Source organism: Morone saxatilis, unplaced genomic scaffold, assembly GCF_004916995.1.
Source record: "Morone saxatilis isolate NCDOM2014 unplaced genomic scaffold, NCSU_SB_2.0 Contig16, whole genome shotgun sequence".
NCBI lineage: Eukaryota > Metazoa > Chordata > Actinopteri > Moronidae > Morone > Morone saxatilis.
The window spans coordinates 24,168,211-24,193,058 of NW_023339718.1; the positions used below are offsets into that span (position 1 = coordinate 24,168,211).

Consider the following 24,848-nt stretch of genomic DNA (forward strand, 5'->3'; position numbering starts at 1 on the left):
AGTTTGTCTACATTCAAATCCCCATATTTACTGACATCTTTAAAAAAATCTCAAATACCAGTAGTGGTAGTGTACAGAGAAATGTGTACAGTTACAGTAATGTGTAATGAAAGTCTCAGCAACCCCTGACCCCACCACGAGGAAAACAGCTTTCCAACATTTCACACACTACATTATTAAATCAAGATCTTTTTATTTTGTATTGCCTTTTTACAACCGATTCACTGACATAAGAATGATTGTTTTTCTTATAAGAGGTTGCCCCCCCCCAAACAACTCTCACACACAAAGTCCAAATAAAAGTTAAAGATAGGGGTGTCATTTCATCACAGCGGCATCTTAAATGCTTGAAATCATTTTGGTAAAATAAGTAGCAAAACACTGAAACACCAAAACAGAATTGGCCTTATGCAGTTCAGTACAGAAGAATAAGCTGCACATTGTGAGATAAAATAAAGTTATAAATTGGGCGTAAAGGCCGCTAAAACAATGACACAAAGTAAGAAAGAAAAGAAAAGAAATTTCTTGGGGAATATGTGGGAAAACACTACCCATCTCGGGCCTTGGTCCATGAAAGGCAACATGGGCATGTGTTGTGAGTGTGTCTGGGGTTGTACAGTGGGGATCTGCAGAGATCATTTCATAGCACAGTCCTCCATCACGTTAGGATGGTGTCATCGATCTCTTCATTGGAGTCTGGCAAGCTGGCGATTTTCTTCAAGGATCGGCGGTGACACTCGGACAGTAGGTCGTTACTTGCAGAGTCCAGAATGGCAGTAATACCCTGAATTGTAGAAAGAGCAAACATTAAAAAATGAGAAAAACAGTGTTTGCCTATATAGGTTATAACCATCTGTAAATTACAGTCGGGAGTCTGTAGTCTGACCTGCATGGTTTCCTCTCCCTGGCGGAGTTGTAGCAGGTTGACAATTGTGTGTTCGCTCTGAGCTCTGACGCTGGTGTTCTTGTCCTTGGTGTTGTCCAGCAGACTCTTCAGCAGGGGCTTGATGAGATTGGCCTCCATGCAGGGCGTTGCCGGGTCTTTGAACACCCACCACAACACTCGCTCCGACACAAGTCTGATGTCACTGGACTGATTCTGAAGACACTGTGCGGTCACACAGACAACGGACGTCATTACACAAATCCTCCACCTACAACACACGGCTGAAGCAGGTCCTCATCACAGTATTCAATGTCCTATACACACTGTTATGGCCTTGTGTCTTCATTTACAGCTTCATGGTATCTGATTTCTATCAGTCTGATATCAGCTTTCATAATGAGATTTTAGCGTATAACTGAACGCTTTATGAAATTAATAATTCATGACTGATATTTGACTCACGGGTTTCAGAGGAAAAAGAAATAGATTAATCTGGACTTGAATGGACTGGCTATGGCAGCTGGAGGTAATTACCATCTATGAATGTATTCTACAGTCTCAAGTTACTATTGGACTTTCAACCTACCACCTAAAATGTCTTGATACTACAAATATGCTTCCAATGCTAACCCGATAATACAGTAAGGAAGAGAAATACAGTTGTCAAAACAGAAAATATCTTTAAAGCCCCCCAACTATGAAATCAAAATAAAGTTCTACATTGAGGAACTAAAGCTGAGCAAATGTTTGTCCTTAATATCATTAGGCCTAAATGTCACATTTTAAAGCTGCAGTAGGTAACTTTTATGAATTTATTTATAATTTATTATACAGTAGAACATGAGACAGATAATGTATGAAAAAAATCCACAGGGCCTGAATGAAAACAACCAATTAGAGCTGAGAAAGATATTTGTTTGTTGAGTCTCATTACCAGGTTGTCAAACTAGTGCTGGGAATGAGACCCAACAATCAACTATATTCAAACCACCAACCCAAAGCGTCTTTCTATCTTTCTTGGCTCTGATTGGTTGTTTTCGTTCAGCCCTGTGGATTCTTACAAATGCCATTAGAAGCACTAGGAGGAGCTAGATGAACTGGATTGTGTACTACTGTCAGGATACAGTGAAGGTTTCAGCAAATATGACTTAAATATTAAAAGGATTAAATATTTTTATAAAAAGGTACCTACTTCAGCTTTAAAGCAGACATTAGCCACAGAACCATTTTAATATGGGGCGTCAGAGGAATTGTTTCTGTCACTTCTGTGTTGGCTTCATTTGCCAGCCGCCGAGGTTGCGGCTTGGTTTCTAGTACATGCTCTGAGAGAAATATCTGGGTCTTCAGCAGCTAAATTCTCCCTTATGTCCACCAGCTAGTTGATAAGTTTGTCTGTCTGAACCTTTTCACTAAAAACACCTGGTTAACAGTAAACTAAAACTTTATTTTGAGATGAGGTGAAGGTGCCGCAGACTGACCAATCGATAATGTGTGATAATTATCTGTAGGTTAATCACTACTAGGGACATCTTTCACATTGCCATTTCACCCATAGAAAAACAAAGAATAATGCAGCTTTCATTTATTTTTCACAAGATCACATTTGCTGGGACAGACTCCAGCTCACCTAAGATCATAAAGAGGAAGAAACATTTATAGAAAATGAATGAATAAATAAATGAATGAATCTTGACTGAATGTTCACTGTGAATAACATTTTAGCACTCACTTCCTCACTTGAAAAGGGAAGTAAATAGCCAGTGACTGTCAGTGGAATAAAACAGCTTACCTTGACAAACTGTGTAATGATGCGCTGAGAAACACTATTGACTCCGTCAGTTCTGAGATGATGCCTCATCAGGTATCCCATCGCTCTGATCCCACTGGTGGCAATGGGAATCTGGAAGAAAAGCAGAATCACAATATATTTTCTATTCTATGTACTGACACACATAAGGAGAACAGGCATGAATGTACAACATAAGGGAACAATAGAGGACTGTAACCTATATTAACTGTTCTATACCATACCTTACATATGCAAAATAAGTTTGACCTATTTGTCATTTAGAGAGTGAAAAATACTAATTACTTTCATGTTTGAATCTTCTGTTGAATCTTTGAATTGTGTGATTATCAATCTGCAGCACTCCTTTTCTAAATGTCAGTGTGACTATTCAAAGAAAAGACAAGGACCGACAGATTGTTGTCATCAGTCTACAATCTTCATTGTTCAATAATGGATGTAATTATTATTTATCTGCTACTTAAATACCATAAATACTTAAATAGTTTTACATATAGAGATGATTTCTTGGCTGGTTGTCGGCGCCGGCAATCGTACAGTGACAACAGCCAAGAAGTTACAGCAAGCAACTCCCAATACAACTGCAACTTGAGAATAATATCAAGCTATACTGTTAAAGGTGACTAATACAGGATGTTCACTGCAGCCATCAGTTCAAATATAGTGCCACACAAACTTACCCTGTCAGCAGTGGCATTGGCCAAAATTGTCTCGCTCACAGTATCGCAGTATTCCTTGCTACACAGCTTCTCAGGAGCGGACTTGACAGCTATGGCCAGGGCCAAGCTACGACCATGACGCACCATCCAGTCAACACCAGACACGTCCGCTGAAGGGAGGAAAATATATTATTAGCTCATAACAAATAGACAAAGGCAAACATCAACAACCACGTTTTTGATGCAGTATGCTGGACATATGTTATGAGTCATGTTACTATCAAAATATTCAGAAAAAAGGGCATGAAAAATACTATTTGTGCTAAAAGATAAGTAACAATATACATTTACTAAGTCGCTATTATAATTATATAATTAATACATCAAGTCAGTTGTTGCAATAAACAGCAATTATGCTGACATTAGAATAGACAACCCAGCATTATACATATAATGTGATATGTGATGTGATGATAACTTTGCATATAAATACCAACCCAAGACATGCTGAAGTAACACACTCTTCAGCTCCTCCTCTGACAGGAAGGCACACAGCTCACCAACACAGCCCGCTGACGCCATACGCGTCGCATCCTACGTGCGTGCAGAGACAGCCAGACAGACACAGGTCGAGTCATTATTCTCAAACTGACATGGAGGCTCAAAACCACCTTTTTAGAAAACCACATCCTCTCTGCCTGACTTCCGTTTTTCTACTGCAAGCACAGAGGAAACCACACCACTGAATATCTCTCTGTTAAATCCCTTATTAGTGTTTATACATTTATACTGCATTTCATTGGTAATGACTTCATTTATTCAGCAGATATTACGGGCCCTGGGGTGGAAAAACAGGCGTGTTGCCACAGACTAAAAAAATAAAAAAGCTCTACTTGCTGCTGCAAGGCATCTGCCCCTCCTGTCATACCTCATCGTGTCCCAGCATGCCTAGCAATGTAGTGGTGATGTTCTTGCGGATGGTTGGGTCCACCTTTGACCCGGCCCCCTGGATGACAAACCTTAAGGCTTGGAGCATGGTCTCCCTGTGAGAAGAGTAAAGAGCACAACACGAGTATGAGAATGAGAACCCAGTTCCTTGTTTAAGAATCCTTTTCCCGTGTTGAGAATAGAGCCTGGCTGAAATTGGGCTTGGTAAGCAGATACTAATATTCAAAATAAAAGTGTATTAAACATCTGATAACAATATACACATTTTATCAGCATAAATAAAAAACACAAACAAACAAACTTTAATAACCAAATTGGTCCGTTCAATTTGGTTCTTAAAGAATTGGGACCAAAATATATACTGAGTGGGACAATTCACAGATGAAAAATGTGCTTGTCAGTGCTCTCTGGTGGACAAACTGTGTAATGTTAACTATTTTATAATAACCACAAATACATATTTTGAATTTATGTACAGACATCTCTTGTTAGTTATGATTTGACATGATATGTCTGTGGTAAGTTAATATCACCACTCACCCAATAATAATATTATTATTATATTTATAATATGTAGTAAAGAATATTTTGGGAAAAATGTGAAATTACATTATTGATGGGCTGTTTCACATTGTGTTCTGTTCTGTTTTTGTGGTGGGCTTCTTTCTGAGCTGCTTCCTTGTCTTTGCTTGTGACCATTTCACACAGTTTTCAGTAAGCGGACACATGAGCTAGCTTCATGCACACAATCCTTCAGACCACTGTTTCCCCAACCTTTTTGGCTTGTGACCAGAGATTTATCAGAGAGTTATTATGTGGTGGCTATCTGTGATATTAACAGCTAAATTAACAGTTTCCACAAACATAGTTTGATTAGAGCAGTAGTTGACAATCTAATTAAAGTCTCCTTTAACTAAAGACATCAGTATTAGTCTGCTGTATGAGGGCTCACCTGACTCCTGAGTCCTCAGCGTTGCGGATGGCAGAGAGCTGCTCAGTGAAGAGTGGGTCCACCTTTGTGTGGATGGAAACCAGTTGGCCCAGAGCCTCAGCGGCCCTCAGCCTCACTGCGCGACTCGAGTCCTGCAGGGCCTTCAGGAAGGTGGTCTGCAGCTGAGGCAGGAAGGGCTTCAGGGCGATGCCCACCTAGAGGAGGAATATAGTCCAGAGGTTAAAGCCAAAAATTGTGACTTAGACTGATAATTTTCTTTATATGTAGGGAGAGATCATGGCATTTTAACTTGTTTTTGGCCATCTACATGTCCCTTTGGGAGACGTGGGTACAGACCTTTGCCAGCAGCAGGGTGAGAGTCTCCAGCAAAGCGGTCTTCACTGTCCAGGCAAAGCGGTCTCCCAGGATACGAATAAGTGGTCCAGTGATGTTGACGACAGAGGGCCGCAGTGCCTCAGGGGAGGTCAGTTTGATGACCCCTCCTAATGCTTTAGCTGCCTCTTCTTTCTGCTCAGGGCTACCAGTGAGGACACCCTCTCTCAGGACAGGCAGGATACAGGTCACACCCTGTGGAAACAAATAAAATAACACAAAATGATCAATAGGGCTGCAACAGTTATATTAATGACATTAAACTGTCAATTGATGTTTTGCAATTAACTGCTTAAACCTGGAAGGCTCATAATGATTTCCCAGAAGTCAAGATCATATCTTTAAACTGCTTCTTTTTCCTGACCAAAAACCCATAGATGTGGTGCGTGTGAGAAAAGCTTTGTGCACACACATATAGAAATTATATCTCCTCACTGACAGCTACAGGAGCTTAGAAACAAGCAATAAGAGGCATTGAATTTGAGGAATTCACTGTTTCTCAGACAGGCACTCAGAAATAAAAACAGGGTCAGTAACTCTTAACTTGTTACTTCAGTGTTGTAAAATCAGGCAGGTCATTTGTGTACCCGTCTCTCAGACTCTGTGAAAACTTTTTCACACAAGCATAAATTATTTCCACAGCTGCATAACTTTATACAAATTCACAAACTTAAGTCTGTGAGAACTTTTTTTTCTTACAAATTCACACATTTAGATATGTGCCTGCAGTTTTTTTTCACACGCACACAAAAGGTGATATACAACTGCAGGCTGTGAAATTATTTGTGACCATCATTTCACAAGCTCAAAATATTAAAGGAGTGTGTAGGATTGAGTGACCTCTAGCGGTGGAGTTGCAGATTGCAAGTCATTTAATCCTCCCTTTCCAAGCACGAGGGACAAACTACGGTGGCCACGAAATGCATGAAAACGCAAACTAGCAAATCTAGTGTGTTTGGTCTGTGCCTTCTGGACTACTGTAGAAACATGGCAGCTCAACACGGTGGCGTCCAGAAGGCATCTCACAGTGTCTGTAGACAAAAACAGCTCATTCTAAAGGTAACGTAAACACAACACTTCCTATTTTCCAGTGAACTGATTGGTATGGTAGAAGAGGATTGAACACACATGGAAAAGCGGTAAAAGTTCCCAGTGGTTGCTGTGTCAAGAGGAGCCTTCTTACCTTCTTTGGCAGACAGAAACCAGGCAGGTGCTGACCCCTAACATCTGCAGCTGCTGATCTAATGTCTCGATGCAGGTCATCAATCAGAGCCAGTTGGCTGCTTGCATCCAGTTTCTATACAAGAAGAACAAACATAAAGCAAGCAACATTTACCTTTTGATTGAGACACAATCAAAGTACTGATCAGTATTGTTCTCTTTTCACTGTATTGTGTAAATGTGCGCCGAATCAAATTATCTTTACTTCTATCTGCACTTCAACACACCTTGGTAATGGAGTGGATGGTGTCCCAGCTCTGAGACAGGACCTCAGGGTTAGAGTCATTGAGAAGGCGGATGAGGCCTGACAGCAGAGTGCGAGTGTGGGCACTGTAGTCCAGGCGGGTACGGGCAAAGTAGGCGTTGAGAATGGTGACAGCAGCCTGTCTAAGGCCAGGGTCAGCGCCCCGCGTGGCCTCCAACAGGTCCTCTATGATGATCCGCTGGCCCACTTCATCCTCCACTGAGAGGATCACTGTTTGACAGCTGCACAACTCCTGAAGCCAAAGGTAACACACAGAGGTTTTGGTTAGTTCTTTATGAGGAAAGGACAACAGCAGCAGGATATTATCGCTTGTGAATGCTGGTTTTACCTGCGCTTCATCCTCTGTTCCCAGCTTTCCTTTCAGGGAGGAGAGCAGGGCGGGTAGGATGACCCCTAGGTGGCGTGTCAGAGCATCTCCAGCCACAGCGGACAGGAAGGCAAGCACACGGGTGTTCACAGGAGGAGCGGTCAGCTGGTACGACCAGAGAGGACATGCGTTTTAATCAGATACAGGCAGACACAATAATACGGCCTAAACAAGGAAAACCTGACAGTGATGCTTTACCTTTGGAACCAAGTAAGGCAGCACAGAGCGACTCTTCACCGCCATGACCTGCTTCAGGCCGTCCAAAGCAAACTCAGCTGTCTCCTCGTCATCCTGGAAAAAGACATTCGGTGTATTAAAAGCCTGACTGAAAACTTTTCAATGCCATCTGAACTGCGTTTGCGTCCTCATTCCCTCACCAGCTGTTTGAGCAGGGTAGGCAGGATGTCGTCCAGTGCCTGGTGACCGATGGTTGCGTGAAGCTGCTCAAAGGTTTTGGCTGCAGCCTCTCGAACCTCCTCCAGAGGGTCACAGAGAGCTTTCCTCACTGTGGGGACGAGGGACTCAGAGAAGACCAGCACCTGCAGTTCAAACACCATTATCAAGTTAATAATGTTTCATAATGCAATGCTCAAGACTTCTGGCCTAAGCTTGGTTTTCAAAAAAACCTTTTTAGCTGTTTATTTTTTAGATTTCTCACAATGACGACAACAGTGTATTTTGCATTTATTGGAAAGTGACAGTAGAGATAGACACTAGAGAGAGGGGGACACGCAACAAAGGACCTTGGCCTGAATCAAACTGGGACCATGCAGTTATAAGGCACCCGCGTCCTATTCTTTAGTCCACTCCCAGACAGCTCATTTCTGACTATCTATTAAAATGCAAAAGTCGAAGACAACTGCACTTACATTTACACACTGGTATCCAATACTCTGACTGTAAATCCACCAAAGACTCGTGATTTTGAATCTACATTATCGATGTAGAAGTTTGATGCAGAAGGATCAATAAGCTAGCCCTCTGCTTTTCATCACCTTGTAGTGTGAGACCTTGTAATATACAGTACATAGCATTTTAAAAAATGTTTTTTTTTCTGAATAATGAAAAACTGGCAAAAATATAATCAATAAATCAATAAAAAGAAATATCGGTTTAACATTTTCAGTGCAAACACCCTAGTTTAACCATGAACTGTTTATTTTGATTATTCCGAGGCTTAACAGAGGGGGCATAAAATCCTAGTTTAAACTCATCTGCTTCTTTAAAAGAAGTCTGTCAAACAAAAACATAAACCTTAATGACATGTTGCAGGATTGTAACTTTGAATCCTATTTGTAATATATATAAAAGATCCTAATTCTAATCATTTGTGGCATCTCTTCTGCTGTGGGCATCTATAATTTTAATCTCATTAAACTCTACTAGCTATGGTGCCACGTGCTTGCATGCCTGTGTGACTCACCGCGTCTTTGCTGGTGGACTTCATGATCTCACTGAGGCCGATGCAGACCCCCTGCCTCTCGTCGCTCTTGTCAGAGCGCAGTCCCTCCTCCAGAATGGGAATAATCTCAGGGAGAATCTTCTCTCCCAGCTTCCTCACCAGATCACCCAGCGTCCGAGCAGCGATCTAAAACCACACCGACACAGCATGAGTAAAAAGCTCTGTGAAGGTACTAGTGCATTTTCACACACTGCTGACAGTGGAGCGTAAAAACAGCGAGGGTTTCTAAGTTCAAATGGGTAATACCGTTCTCTTGTCAGGGCAGGTGGAAGCCAAGAAGCCCAGCAGGAGAGTGAAGAGGGTTGGGAGGATCTCTCGAAGAGTTCTGGGGGTGTTGGACACCACAATCTTCCACACGTGGAGGGAAGCCTGTCGAACCACCAACTGAGTGTCTGAACGGCCCATATAGAGACCGGAAAGGACACGATTACGCCGCTCAGCGCCAAGAGCTCCAATGATAGCCTGGGAGTAAAAAAGTCAAAGGTCAGCAATCAACAACGACACACTTTTCACTTTTCAAAAAAAGACCACACCACACTGCCCTTTTACTACTTTAGGATAGTATTATTAAGGATTAGGGGTTTTTTTGCGGAAAAGAAATGTATTCATACTTTATTGGATGCAGCTGTTCCAAAGTTGTCATCTTCGGAAGCGGTCTCTGTGGTCATCTTTCCTGTCACTCCAGAGATATGGAACAACAGATCTCCAAGCAGCTGCACAGAGCTGAACCTGCAAACCAACAACGACACAGACACAGCTCGTCAATATGAGAGTGGCATTTATTCAATCACTAATGGGTTAACGTGTATTGGAGTCTGACCTGATTCTCCACAGGTCATCAAACAGGCCCTGTTCCAGCTCAGGGAGCAGCAGGGCGATGGCGGTCTCAGCGTACATGCTGATGATTCGCTGGCCGGCTCTCAGTGCCGTGTCTCTCACATACTCGTTCTCATCAGCCAGAGCCTGGGAGACAGCACAGAGACGGAAAGAGCAACGGATCAATACCCTAAATTAAGATTTCCGGTATTTCTGTCTGTTCCCGTATCCAGGGAGAAATACCTGCTGGGGGCAAGCATGTGTATCCTTGTATGTGTGTGTCTGAAACAAAAATGCTTTCTCCAAAACTCAATAACACTTTCAGATACTGCTAGTGACTTTTCAAAATGCCAGTTTTCAGCTCAGCTCAAGTATGTTTTAGATTAAATGAACAAACTGGAGTGCAAATTTCGAACTATACAGGCGGTTCAACAAGCAACTTAATCAGATGTGTAGACTTCTATACCGCATCAGAAGAATTATTTTTCTACTTAAAATGGGTTAGGGTGACATAATCCAAGATGAAAAAATGATCTAAAACATAAAATGAAGTTCATTCTATGATTTAGTATTCACAGTTCTGTTTTCACAGGAAAATCTAAAGTAGGTTGCAGTGAAATGTGATTCACAGCCAAAACACAACAAAAAACATTCTGGTCATAACAATACCTTGAGAATGCAGGGGATGATGGGCCCGACGTAGGGAGTAAACTTGTCTCCAAAGGTGAGGGGCAGGTAGATGAACATCATAATGTAGCCATCTCTGACGTGGGAAGCGATGTCTACCTTGCTGGCTGTCTGCACCACATCTGGCATCAGCTTGTCTAGCTTCTCTACTCCGAGTCCAGCCATCACCTCAGCCAGACCTGACGACCAACACACAAATCAGTCAGTTAATCATTTGAGATAAATGATATTAAGAGTAAAATCAGAAACAATGCAGGGACAGAGCATAGAAGAACCGACCTTGTGCAGCTCCAGAGCGATCTACAGAGCTCTGTTCGGAGGCCAGAGTCTCCATGAGCCACGGCAACAGGTCGTCAAAGCAGGATTCACCCATCCCCTTCACCATGGCACCCAGGGCTTTGGCTGAGACTGTGCGCACCTGGAAAGGAGACGAAGAAGAAGAGCAGTTACAGCTTCAACTTCACAAACACAGGCATAGATTACTGCAGAACTGCTTATATCACTAAACACACCTCAGGCACAGGGTCCAACAGCGAGGCCTTCAGTCCAGGAATAACACTAGGCAGGTAGGGTGACAGATCCTATAAACAACAATACATATCACACCATAAACAAAACAGTTTAGTCTTCACAATACACTAGGTTGAACGACCAGTAAAAGTTTGACTTTGTTTTGAGTTCATTATAATTTTAGCTAATACTGGGTACCTTCTGGTCAGTGAGGGAGTACATGTTGCCAATGATCTGAGCGGCCATCTTGCGAGTGTCAGTGGAGCGATCCTGGAAGGCTCTCTGGACAATGGGCATGATGAGGGCCAGTGAGGGGGCGTCGATGAAGTGGACAAACTTGGTGTCCAGCAGCGTCTGTAGGCACGTCTGGGTCCTCTTGGACGGATCGGTGAGAGCGTCGAGCAGGATGGGGGTAATGGCTGAGAGAGGAACAGTGACATCAGTATCCAAATACTACTTTACTAAACATCATTGGTAAACATTTTTAAAACTGTACTTAGTCTTTGACTGGAAGCCTCAATTTTATAAGTTGTATTTTTTTGTAATTTAAATTGATGCCAGCCATTGTCAAACAAGTACTTTCATGCAGCATTTCTGAGCTGTTGACAGTTTGGTCAAAGATTCAAGTGCGTTATGCTAGTAGTGGCTATTTATAGCCTACAGCTGCTAGCCTCAAGCAGAGATAAGCCTCAGGCTACAGAGGTCTGGCAAACTCACTTCTTTCTAACTCCACATCCCCAGTTTTGTCATTTTCAAACTTGGTAGACCCAACCCACATTGACTCAAGTAATGAGAACTAATCAGACTTCACTTCACACAGCTCCCCCTGGAGCTACAAAAGGCTTTACTTTATACTTTCACTTTTAATTTGACACCCTTTTTTTCAAACGCAGTAGTTGATGTTTAAATATGTTTGAATTCCCCTTTAACTACAACTCTAATTAAATTTAGTGGTCAGGCGCAACTGTTCAGAAGACACAATAAAACGTGACTCTCAGTCATTTACCCAGGATTTCAGGGTTGCGGATGACGGAGCCGATCTGTCGGAGGGCCTGCTGGCCGGCCTTCTGCACCTTCACGTGAGAGTCGGTCAGCACCTCAGTCAGCTTGGGCACAATGCTGGGCAGGCAGGAGGACAACTGCTTGGGTGCACAGAAAGCCATGGCTCCCAGCAACTCCACAGAGCCTGGTGGACGAAAGAGGGGAGTGATTCACAAGAAGGTACTGTTTGAGAGAACAATTTATTATATTGTGACTCTCCACATACTGGTATGTGAAAACAAAAGATTTTACACAACTGTGATAATAGTTGTGTAATATGGTTATAAACTGAAAACTGAAAACTATTCTTGATGACATTAAATTCTCAACATGTGACAAGCCTTTTACAGTGCCTCTTGGGACTTAACTTTCCTCCGCTTTATAACATTATCCCAATATGTCAAAAAACCTAGACATGACTAAATTACATTCTGTCCTCTCAAGATATTCCAGTAATGCCTAGGAACCCTGTGCATGTAGGGGCTCCTAACCTGCTTTAGTTCTCCAGGACTCCTCCTCAAGGGCCACCAGCAGGGAGGGAAGAACCAGTTTTACCCCATGGGCACTCAGATTCCTCATCACAGCCTTGGCACAATCATCTGCAGCCTGGTGGAAGAAAGGGCAGGAGGTTCAAACTTTAGACAGGGATTCTACACATTTTCCTACATAAATTCTATTCAACTTTTTCCTAAATTAGTGCCTGTTTCATGAATCAAGTGTTAAACCAAACTTTCAATGTTTGAACTGTACAGAGAGACCTCTTATAATTATAAAATGCATTTTAACACCATGTGAAACTTTGAACATAAAGTGAGATATAAATGCAGACGAGACAGTGGACTCGGAGATATGATCTGCCTGCTCACCTCTCTGACATACTGGTTTCCGTCTCCAAAGCAAAGCAGGAGGTGTGGCAGCACATGAACCACATATGGCTCAAACAGCTTCCCCAACATGTTACACAGCATCTCAAAGGCAAACAGCGCTCCTGGACAGAGACAAACATCTGGTCAGTGGTTTCTTAGCTTGATGTCTGTTGCATCTGCATCAATAGGTGTAAATTAATACTAAACCAAACAGTTCTGTGGTTGGATAAACTTCACTGACCTTCCCTCCGTCTGAAGTTCTTCTTGTCCTGGATGGCGTCGGTCAGCGTGGTCATGATGTCCTGTTGTTTGAGCGCGAGGATCCCGAGACCTTTGACCAGGCCAGCCAGTCCGTACGCTGCTCCCTTTCTCTCTGCGTACTTGTCACTCTCCAGCAGCAGCTGGAGCAGGTTCCTTACAATCCCTGCAGCATCCTCCTTGATGGCAGGGACTAAAGGAGGCAAACAGCTGGCCACAGACTCCTGGACCTGATAACGAATGACAATGATAATGTGGTGAATTTTTCTATTTTGACCCATTTTTGTGCATAAAAAAAGAGTAATGGGAGTGTCTGTATAACAATTCTATAATAAAGGATAATAATTCCAACTCTTGGATGGTGAACACTCAGGGTAAGTAGGGGAGTAGGACGAGCTGCTTACCTGCTGTGAAGGTGTAGAGAGTGCAGTGATGAGTTTGGCAACGATGGGTTTGACCTTTGGGTCGTTTTTGTCCAGATGTTTGGCCAAGGAACCCATGAGAATAACCACACTCTGACGGACAGAGTCGTAGCTGGCGTCCTGGGGAGCGTTCTTTAGAAACTCTTCAAACACTGGCAGCAGGGAACTCACGTTGTCCTGTTAAGTAAGTGCGATACACAAATGGTCATATAATATATAACACATGTTTGAAAGCATCTATGTGTTCTTATGCAGTAAAATGTACAATAGTTGGTCGAGCAGTACCTTTCCATGTGTGTTGAGTGCAGACAGGGCAGCGTCCAGCATGCAGCGCCGCACTTCAGTGTGGCGGTCGTTCAGGGCATCAGGAACAAAGAAGAGGAAGAGAGGGGTGACCTGGGGTTCGTCCAGGTACTGGGACAGCTTGTTCAGAGCCAGAGCAATGCCACACCTGAAAGAATAGTGAGAGACAAGAAGGAACATTTAAAATTGTGTGGTGTCTAGCAGTCTCTGTTATAATGGCATTAGTCCTATGATAATATGTGATATGTAACCACCAAAGCAAGACATTAATAAGAGAACTGCCTGAACTGGAGGCTAGGATAAAATGTCTCAATTACACAGATAAAAGTAGACAAGCACCTTCCAACCTTTTTCTGTCACCATCATTACTATTTTTGGCATCTTTTTCCTTCCAGTTGGAACTAAGCCAAATGTTTCTGGGCTAATGTAGACATTATGGTGGTTAATTGTGCATTCAAGAGCTTGGGCCCCTGGGACATTTTCTATTTAGGCTACAAAGATATAAACATTTAAAAATACTGGTTTATCTTTCTTTGCAAACAAACAGATTTACCTGGCCTCCCATTGGTCAGGTGGAGCTTCAGAGATGACTCTGCCCAGAGCATCCAGCACAGGAGGTGGTCTCTTTAAAAATAAAAAATACAAAAATGTCATACTTTGGTTTCTGAACTCAAATACATCCACTAGTAGTAGCCAAAGCTATATTAGAGTAATAATGTGATTTGGCCATGGTGCAGGGTCTCACATAGAGTTTCTGGTGGTAGAGCTCAGTGAGCTGGCCGAGCACTGTGGCAGACTGGTCTCTATACTGGGACACGGCGCTTGACAGAGCCTCTGCAGCGGCAGAACGAACAGCCTCCTCGTGGTGGGTGACGTCTCCAATCAGCAGAGAGCAGAGCTCAGGGACCAACTCCAGATCCAAAGACTCCCAGAGTCTGAGGAAAAAGGACAAGCCAAGAAATTAGTTCAAGTGTTAAAATTACAACACAGTTTCCATTCTCCATCACAGCACAAACATACATTTTTGCATGCAAAAAAATCTTTTAAATTAGATTTAAACAGCACAGTTACAATTTCAATTATTCAAATTCAAAGGATTTAGAGAAACATGGAGACTGCTGCCTAGAAATAATGAAGACATTGATCAATGGGTTTTGGCACAGAATGAGCACACTGGTGGAAGAAAGGAACAAGAAACCCCATAATACATACTTTTTAGCCAATGCTTGGCCTTCTTCCTCAACATCAAAACTGGCAACCCAGAGCCTGCGCAGCAAACTCAGCCCGCTGGCCTCTGTGCCATCTGTGGGGAGGGCAAACTCCATCTCCAACAATCCCTGAGCACACAGATTGGGTGTCAATAGCATGTCTAACAGGAATACACATACACATGGGCTATATAATTTGTCACTAAATCAAGGTTACCACTAAATACGTTAATAGCAGTGCTTTCATGTTGACCTTTTTTGGCTCATAAAAGCTCAATCTGTGAAGAAAACAGCTGAAAACCATCAACTGTGGTGACTCTTCCTGTCTGTAATACACCTGTTTACTCTACTGTGGGACAGGCCATTCAACACATATCAAAATGAACCGATGCAAAGCTCACCCTCAGAGCAGCATCCCGCACAGAGAAGCAGGGTGAGAGGAGGGCGTCGAGCAGGACGTCTATCTCTTGCTGCTCCGCCACAGTGCAGCCATCCCCTCCTCCGGCACTGGCACACAGCGCTGTCAGGCACTGGGACGCCAACACCTGAAACACACATTGTGAAAAATCTCACATCACATGGCTCAACAGCAATTCTGTCATCTATGTGGCTATATCAGGTTCTTTTAACAGGGACACAGAAAAAGGATGGAACGGAGAAAATTTGAATCTAAACAAAAATTGAGCTTGCAAAAAACTAATACAGCAAATGAGTCATATCCAGTAAATACAAACAAACAAACTTAGCACTAGAGAACACATGTATATATACAGAACGTATGCATGTACATTTAAACTGTAAAATCCCTTGTCGTTTACCTGGAGTCTCGGGGTGGCTGTGGAAATAATTCTTGTCAGTAGTAGCAGCATGTTGACACGTGGAAGCAGCTCTGGGCCGTTCTGAGACAAGAAAACACAACAGTCAGTGCATAAAGCCATTAAACTAGAAATTAAATGGTAGCACTGCCACATAAAGCTTTCTCAATTTGCTACGCCATTTATTTTTAGACCACTGGCTCTGCCTATGGGCTATGAACATGGTGTGTGAACAAAAAAGGACAACTATGTAGAGCTATGCGAATAAATAAAAGCTGAGACAAATGGCGTGCATGGTAACTGCACTGACGGCCTTTTATTTTTGCACATATGTCCTGTTTTTCCAACTGTCTTACTGTGGAGGTCACAGACAAAAGGAAATGCAATGGAGAAGTTTGTCTCTACCTCATCTATGACAATGTCATCACAGTCTGTGCCAGCCCGAAGCTGAGAATGTTCGGTGACAACTTGCAGGGCCCTGATCATCAAGTTCTCCGTCTCCTCGGTGCTGCCTGAAGACTCCCTGAGCATGGCGTTGAGGAGAGGGAAGCAGAAGGAGAAAGCAGGGGCAGACAGCGGAGCCACGTCTAAGGAAAAGCAAACAATAGAAAGAAACGAGAGAGCAGTCGGTCGGATTACATCTAAATGAAAAATAGTTTGTGTATCTTTTGCATGGCAAAAAATGCCAACCTCAGAACATCTTCAGTCCCATATAGTTGTTTGTATCATTTAGCTTCTGGTTTAACTGTCTCTAGTGTGCATGACTGTACTCACCACCAGTCTTGGCCTCTCTCTGTGGGACCGTGTAGTTGTGCAGCAGCAGTATGGTGCGGTGGGCTGCTGTGTCCAGGTCCTCCTGTCCCCAGGCCTCGTCCAGTTCACACTCTGGTTTCAACAACCGTAAAGTCACATGTCCCACAAGCACGGCTAGAAGGGGAAAAAAAGTGACAGTGATTCGAGGTGCTGAGGCTTTGTCTATCAATACAACACAATACCAAGACGAGCCATGTACCTAAATGATGAAGGTGTTTGGGCATGAGGCACACGCCGATGTCCAAGAAGACCTGCTGGATACATGGAGCAGCCAGAGGGGATTGTAGCAGCGGCGTTAGGACCTGGAGGACAGCGGGGAGCTCCCTGGTGATCTGAGGTGGTCTCTCTATCAGAGTGGCTTCCAGCAGACCCACCAGGCTGTGCAGCTCCACATCCAGCTGGTGACAACAAGAAGTATACCACAGCTCAATATGAAGAAGTTAAGACTCGAGAATTTAGAGAGTTATAGAGATAAATAATTTGGGCTTAGTTCCATACCACTTGAAGTCTCTTGCGAATAGCGGCCTCCTTTTCCAGCTGGATTTGCATCATTTCCTTCTGCTTGCTGGTTAGCTGCAATTCCTCTTTTATGCCCTTTTTCTTCTTTAGCTCCTGCAAGATCAAAGAGAAGTCAAAAAGTGTTTCAAAAATTAACACCACAAAAACCAAATGACAAATGGTGGTAAGAGCACTTTACCTCCTGTAACTCCAGTTCAATGATCTGTTCCTTGTAGGAGTAGGCCTTGTTTTCTCGCTTCATATTGACTTTCTTGGTGCTTTCCTTCTGGGCACTGCAGCAGGGGCACAGGCGGAAGAGAAAAGTGAGTGCCAAGTAGACAACAGAAAGTTCAGACGACAGCGTTAAGAGAGGCTGTGCGTTACCTCTGGATGATGCTTTTGTCATACAGTTCTCCCTCGGGCGTCAGCATGATGGCATACTCCTCCCTGGTGACGTGGAGTAGAGCGGGTCGGGAAAGCCCCTCTGTGACATGAGTGATTACCCGCGGGAGAAGCTTGTTTGGCGAGAGGCCAGAGAGGGCACCGACTGCATTTCTCACAGCCTGAGGGGAAAATGTGATCACTAAACATCCTGGTAGCTTTTAGAATACATCTACACCTATGTCCCTGAAGATGTTCTACATATTTTTACATCTTGTATGCAGAACATAAAACAACTGCTCAATTGTTTATTTATCCTTCAATCAACCTTGGTTTCTTCACAGGAATTAGTTCAGTACACTGAACTGCGTGTTATATTCAGACCTGGTTGTCAGCGTTGACCTCCACTAGATGTGGCAGAATAGCTTCCAGATTATTTTCTATAAACTCCTCTGCTTTTATGTTCATGGAGAGGAGCAGTGCAGGCCAGAAGCCACGGCGAGCCCCGACTGAAAGAGAAGAAGAAGAAACGGAGTGGACGAGATGTCAGATATGGGACAAGGCACCGATTCACTATCCCAACAAACCCCAGGGTTGTAAAGCTACAAAACCCGGCAACAGTTAATGGTGAACCTGACTGTGGTTAAGTCTCATTCTCCTACCTATGGATGGATGATGAGTGACTATGAGGATCTCCATGGCCAAATTCTGTGCTTCTGTGGGGTCACCCCATTGGCTGGCAGCGGAGCAAACAACACACAGCGCGTCCATCAGGACACGAGGGGGAATATAGCTGCGACCCAGCTCAGTCAGCTCTCCTGAATCTGACACCAGGACGTCCTGGGGCAAAACCTGAAAGTTTACAGCATCCAGTCAGTAAGAAATCAGGCTGTATCAGTTGGGTGAACCAATGAGCAACAACCAGCTTTTAACGATATCGCTCTATATATTTGAGGCATATGGTGAATATTCAGTCCGTACTTTGTGTTTGTTGATGATAACACGGAGTTCTCCCAGAAGGCCATGGGCGAGACTGGATCCACCCAGAGAGGAGAGCAGCTTCCTGACTGTCTGCTGTGCCCGCTTCCTCACACGCCAGCTCCGAGACAGCAGAACCGCAACTGTGGCATGATGATACATCCTACAGGAAACATTAACTAGTGATTAAAGCACTACAGGAAATCTGTAATCTATGATCAATTTATTTAGTGTAGTATTTAACAATTACATTTCTTTTATTATCTTACCTACTCATCTTCTTGTCTTATTTAATCAACTTTCTGTTGTTCGCTTGTAAAGCACTTTGAATTGCATTTTATTTGTTTGAAAAGTGCTATATAAATAAAGCTTGATTGATTGATGATCGTAATTCATTTATATTCTGCGTATAATCATAACCTGTCAGCTCTATGTCATAGAAAAAAGGTTAATAAATGTACAATTACATGATAATTATTGCATTATAACTATAATGCAACTGAAGACTAAAAAGGTGCTCACTCTCCCTCTAGTGGATATACTTGTAATGCTGTGGGTGCACACAAAGCATGCAGGCAATATGTAAGCCTGTAGTGTCACAACTGTTGGTGTATGCACGGTTTAACCTGAGCATATAAGTGCTCTAAAACATTTTCAACATCAAAAGTTCTCAACAAGCTAACAGGCGGACAGACTCACTGTGATTTGCTGGTGTTAAGCCTGTGAGCGTGGTCCAGGAAGAGCCTTTCACAGAGCAGCAACACTGTGAGCAGAGCTAAAGACAGAAACAAACCATCATTTCATATCTTAATATTCCAAAACATTCACAAGCCTTTAAGATGGTAAGATGTGTTGCCTTACTTTCCTCGTTGGCCTGGGAGAGGAACTTCTCTGTGGTGAAAAGTGGTTTCTTCTCATCTAAGATCAGGTTCCAAAAGCTGGAGAACTTAGCCTCTGCACGGACAAAAAGATAAAAAACCCTCATCATTCACCATCACTGTATGCAAAGAGTTCTTGAACGGTTGAAACGGAAAGAAAAAAAAGTAATTGTCGAGATGCCAGCCTCACCTGTCTGTGTCTCTAGCAGTGCCAGTCGACTCAAAAGAACAGAAGCTGCCACGCCTTCTGCAAGCAGAGCCTGTTGGGAGTTTTGTGCCACAGCCTTCTCCACAGTTTGGAGGAGCAAGGGCATGAGGTCTGAGGCTTGGGCAAGAGTGTCACCTAAAACCAGGGAAAAGGTGACAGCACAGGAGTAAGGTTTGAGTTCAATTCTGTGTAAGGATCTGTGTAACACAACGTGCCTTGCGTGACTGACCTTTGAAGGCCCCCAACATGGCCTGAAGGTAGGCATGTCGAACCAGAGAGGTGGAGGTCTTGAGGGTGAAGGCTTTCTTCAACCAATCCAGCAGAGCAGTGGGAACTTCCACTGTGAGACGACTGCTCCACTGGGAGAGCACAGACACTGCGTGCACCAAGGTACCCTCGTGAACTAAATCAAACAAAAGAAAAGTTAGTTCGACTGGAACATTACACTGTGGTCTCGTGAAGAATTTCCTCTTTGCTTTTTTCCTGACTTATAATTTCTGAAGTTAGTACATCTGTCTAGCATTTTGGCAGGAAGGAGAGGAAGAAAATACAAAGCAATGATACCTTCTTGCTGTAAATAAGGGATGAACATCACAGTGACTGCAGAGCTCAGAGTCTGGCTGGAGGTTCCTGACACAGCATGATGGCTGCAGCTGGCAATCCCTAGAACCAGAAAATGAAAATTCTCAGTTTAAAAAAAAAAGGGCAACTCTATCTCATGGACAGCTAATAATTAGAAAGGCCTCATACCTGACAACACACTCATCTTTTGGGCAACAATGGTGAGCTTTCCCTCAGACCCTGCAACCACAACAAATGATTCAGGTGAGTAAAAAACAAACAGGATTAAAGGTCAATATTTCAGTCCATAAGGTAATTTATTTGTTTACCTCCAAGGATCTTGAAGAGGTGTGTGACGATGTCCTGCACAGCAGAGGGGTCACTGCACTGCTGGGCCAGGTTCTGCATGGCCTGGACTGCCTCCTCCATTAGCTGGGCATTATTTGCTTTCAGCTGGCCTGAAACACAGTACAAGTCATTAAATAAACAGAATTATACTAAGGGTAATCCCCCAGTCTTTCAGTCATTATTTCCACTGTGACCAATCATATCCTCGTGACATGACAGACATCAATTGAGCATCCATTAAGGCCTTACTTGCAATGGCCTTTCCAATATCCATGGCATACTGACTGAGGTCGAGTGTCACAGCGGACAGCAGGCAGGAAACGGCTGCAAAGAGAACAGACAATGTTTTAATCCACTGCCTGAGCATCAAACAGGTGAGCATTTAACACAACACGGTCATCAGAAACTGAAAGCATCTCACTCTGAATGGCGTTCTCTGGACTGCGGAGCATCGTCTTCTGCAGCGCGGGGAGTAACAGCTCCTTGAACTCAGAGTGGGACACATGACGCAGCAAGGAGCCACTTTTGTCCACAATGTGCTGTTGTGGTTTTGTCTTGCTCATAAGGACTGATTTCATGTACAGGTCCAACAGGGCACTCTGAAAGACAGTAGATATGAGGTTGCATGTTGTAGCCCCACAATATATTTATCTGAGATTCCATGTGAAAACGACTCAAAGGAAGAGTATCAAAGCACAACTGGGTAATGATGCTAGAACTGTAATAATCAACAAGATTAGACTGAAAATGAATGATTAAAAAAACGTACCTTGTGCTTCTCTATTGTAGCTTTGTCTTTCTGAGCAGTGCAAAAGTCTAAACACATCGCCAGCAGGGCCAGAACAGCGGGGCTCTGTTCCAGACTCAACAGTGTGCTGATGTACTGATCAACCAGTCCAGGATTCTGTTAAAGACAACAAAATATCAGACTGATCCAGCATTCCTGTGTGTATTACAGTTGTTCTCAGCTGAGGGATGAGAATCCATGACTGCTTTGTAGGTGTTGTGAACAGGTCACGTTGAGTTTTTACATCAGATCCGACATCATGTATGTCTCATTGGCTTTTACAGGTTTAACAGTTTCTGATCCGAGTTTTTAAGACAAGAATCTAGAGCCCCATCCAAACAGGATTATAGGGGGATAATATGGAAAATAACATTTCCCCTCCTGTCTTGTAGTCACTGGTAAATTACAGGAACTGGCTTTGTAATAGACAATGATTTGCTGCGGGAAAAACCATATGACCTCCATTAGGCATCATATTATTTTATAAGTAGTAGTGATGTGCCCATCGGCTCTGAGTCCGAAATCTGCATGTATGTATAAATCACCCACCGCCACCCACCTGAAGGAATTATTATCTCAGATTTAGAGAAATTTCACTCCTCTACTTGTCTCTGTAGGCTATATTGCTTTTTAAATCATGTTGAGCAGCACAAGCTTTCCAGGTGGTAATGTCAGGGGGAAACTCTCCAGAGGAAACAGAGGGGTTTACCAGGAGGACGGCTGCTTACTCCAAACAATTTCACTGTATGAACATGGACTGTGTGTGACCTTTTGGATGTGTGGAAAAACACAAAAAGTTGGAGAAAGAAGCAAGAGACAGCTTGATTTTGAAAGTATCCAACCGAAAAAAAGGTAGACAGGTAGGCTGGCTAATCATTTCATTCAGACCAATGAAACAATCGCAGCTGGGCTTATTACATGGTTTTTTCTTTCTTATAGCATTACATTTATTGATTGATGTTGGGATGTAAAGAATTTCAAGAAATATACCAAAAAATGCCTTGTAGACAACTTGTGTCTAGGTAATGAACCCCCCCGACAAGATCAACATGTGTTTCCCTGCCAGTGTGTTCCATACAGTGTGCTGTACTCACTTCCTTCCAGAGGTGACTGAGATTCTTGAGGATTGATTTCTGAGCAGTGGTTTTGGCTCCACCCACCACCTCAGCCGCCAGAAGGCTCTGAACCTCGACCTACGAGAGACAGACCACAAGGTGATACCAACATCCAGAACAGATCATTGACACTGGTCGGGTTAGAGCGAATCCTGTGTGACAGATTCTATTAGCTCCTAGAGCAGGTAACTCAACACAGCAACATTTAACATCTCAGTTAAGAACTGTACGACTGGGTACAAACAGTAATATCAGAAATCCAGATCACATTCATATGAATCATTTAATTTTAATTTAAAAAGACGGACTCTCTTTTACTGACCATTTTCTTCCAGATGGCTCCTTCTCTTTTGTCTGGGGCAGAAAACACGCTTGGGACTAAAAGGCAGGTCCAAGACAAGCCGATGAAGGCGGCAGAGCCTGTGCTTTTACTGCAAATAAAGTAAGGCAAGCATAAGAGGGGGAAGAGCACAGCCGGGATTAAATGCAACGGAAGACACATTTTTTTAAATTTAATCAGTCACATAAATATTCTTTTTTATTTGCTGCTGTTTCAATAAGTTAAACCTGTTTCTTCTTCAAAGGCATGGTAGAAAGTGTGTTATGGTTTATTGTGTTTCTGCTAACTGCACTTGTACTATACATAATGCTTGCTTACCCTGACCAGTCAAACAGAGTGAGAAATACTACAAACTTCAGAGAACTGCAGAACGTCAGAGCAGTACCTTGGCTCTCCATTTTTGCTGATGACTCCACTGTTCAGCAGGCAGTGCAGGAGGCTGGTCACTAGGATGTCAGGCTGACTGGCTGCCAGCTGGGCAATGACAGAGGAGAGCTCTCTGCGTGACGCAGCATCCCTGGGAATCACACACAGGATGTGTCAACAGGTTAAATTTAGGACTTGTTAAGACCATTAGGAATGCAATTTAAGACCTCTTTTACATCCATACTGGCAAAAAAATACAAAGGTATTGTTTCCTTGTCGGTTTGGTTTAGTTGCTGTTACAGGATGATCAATAAATGTTTTCCAAAAACACATTTAAAAGCGACGAACATACAATTAGCATGAATTACTCAATCCAATCAACCGGTCAAGATTATAATCAAAATACTGGCCTAAAATTCAGATGATTGGATTTAAGACATTCTGAGACCATATGGACATCCTGTATATCAGCTGAATAACAGGAACACAATTCAACAGTGCCACAAGCTACAGCCTCCAAAAGGACCGTACAGTTGAATAATCACTTCAAACACAGTTTCACCCAAAACCTCAGATTTATTAGAAGTAATATTATAATATCTTGGCTAAAGTGTGTCTTTCTCATGGCTGAAAGTTCTTACATACACCTACCGATATCTGTGTGGCGTGAGACAGAAGAGCTTGCATAGCCCTTTGATGGCAGGCTCTGGTAACTCTGAAAGAGACATTTTGAAGAAGCATTAGTGCTGATTACAGAATATACCTTTAACATAGTGCAGAAAATTAAATAACACAAGATCCCTCACCTTTGCCCTTTATACATTGTTTCAGCTCTCCGAATATCTCCTTGCGCTCTTTCACGCTGGCTGTAGTCACATTTACAGCAAATTTCTTCAGCGTATCTGAAACCTGGAGTAATAGTCACATTTAGTATGAGGACCGGTCTCATGACTTCAGTGAAGTAAATGGCAGCAGTGACGTCGTCAGTCTGAGGTCATGTTCATATGTTACAGGGAAAGGCTGCTTCTCCTTACATTTTACATATAGTTTAGAGTCCCATACAGTCTGAAACTAGAAGAATGGCTGACACAGTTATTGTCTTAGGGCTAGCTACGTGTGTGGCAATTAAGGCTGCACAAATTATACTGAAGTACCGCAATGCTGCAGAGATACCTTGGACTACAATTCCTGTTCCCCACATTTAAGATGTATTTTTGGTACAAACCCCCCAAAATGTCACATCATCATGATTTTAATTTTTTTTTTTCGGTAAAAATTATATTTGTGACGCAAAAATGATCATTCCCACACTACTCTTGAATCATAAGTTTTAACCACATTGTCCAGCCCTAGTGTCAATTCATATTTGGGACCTTGAAGTTAAGATCAGTAGTGTAATATTGTCTGAAATTGCTGTGAGTGGGAGTGAGATGAATGAGAGAAATGTGAAACTAACAATACAAGTATACTGTATACTGTGAATGGCAGCATATTGAAGGCCTATTTTGTTAAATCAACTCGGCAGTACTGTCACTGTGCCAGCATCTACCACGCAGAGCCGGGTCCTGTATACTGAATGTAGTCACAACATATCAGTGAACTGATCACTACTGATCAGTGACTACGGTTCACTACTTATGGAGGGCGTGGCTTAACTCATCAACACATAAGAACATAGTCTGCCTAACTTAACCCTTAGGGGTTCCTGGG

At 43.0% G+C, this 24,848-nt stretch overlaps 1 protein-coding gene across 1 annotated transcript; it reads right to left on the reverse strand.

The window, feature by feature from the left end:
• Positions 1 to 169: 169 nt before the first annotated feature.
• Positions 170 to 24,047, reverse strand: gcn1 (GCN1 activator of EIF2AK4; the record flags this gene model as incomplete). Its single annotated transcript, XM_035657813.1, is given in 56 exon segments — positions 170 to 784; positions 887 to 1,108; positions 2,676 to 2,786; positions 3,374 to 3,522; positions 3,850 to 3,946; positions 4,281 to 4,395; positions 5,253 to 5,446; positions 5,589 to 5,819; positions 6,808 to 6,921; positions 7,073 to 7,342; positions 7,439 to 7,582; positions 7,676 to 7,768; positions 7,855 to 8,016; positions 8,901 to 9,065; positions 9,186 to 9,401; positions 9,551 to 9,668; positions 9,760 to 9,902; positions 10,425 to 10,621; positions 10,722 to 10,860; positions 10,955 to 11,023; positions 11,151 to 11,371; positions 11,959 to 12,138; positions 12,485 to 12,599; positions 12,860 to 12,981; positions 13,101 to 13,347; positions 13,522 to 13,716; positions 13,825 to 13,990; positions 14,396 to 14,466; positions 14,588 to 14,777; positions 15,055 to 15,179; positions 15,452 to 15,595; positions 15,869 to 15,949; positions 16,271 to 16,452; positions 16,640 to 16,792; positions 16,878 to 17,076; positions 17,177 to 17,290; positions 17,376 to 17,469; positions 17,561 to 17,739; positions 17,942 to 18,066; positions 18,220 to 18,409; positions 18,539 to 18,698; positions 19,235 to 19,310; positions 19,397 to 19,489; positions 19,604 to 19,756; positions 19,851 to 20,024; positions 20,186 to 20,284; positions 20,372 to 20,422; positions 20,512 to 20,640; positions 20,780 to 20,854; positions 20,952 to 21,129; positions 21,300 to 21,434; positions 22,412 to 22,510; positions 22,755 to 22,863; positions 23,158 to 23,289; positions 23,790 to 23,853; positions 23,945 to 24,047. Coding segments are annotated over 56 exon segments (7,998 nt in total), but the record flags the coding sequence as incomplete, so codon positions are not given.
• Between the last annotated feature and the right edge of the window lie 801 nt (positions 24,048 to 24,848).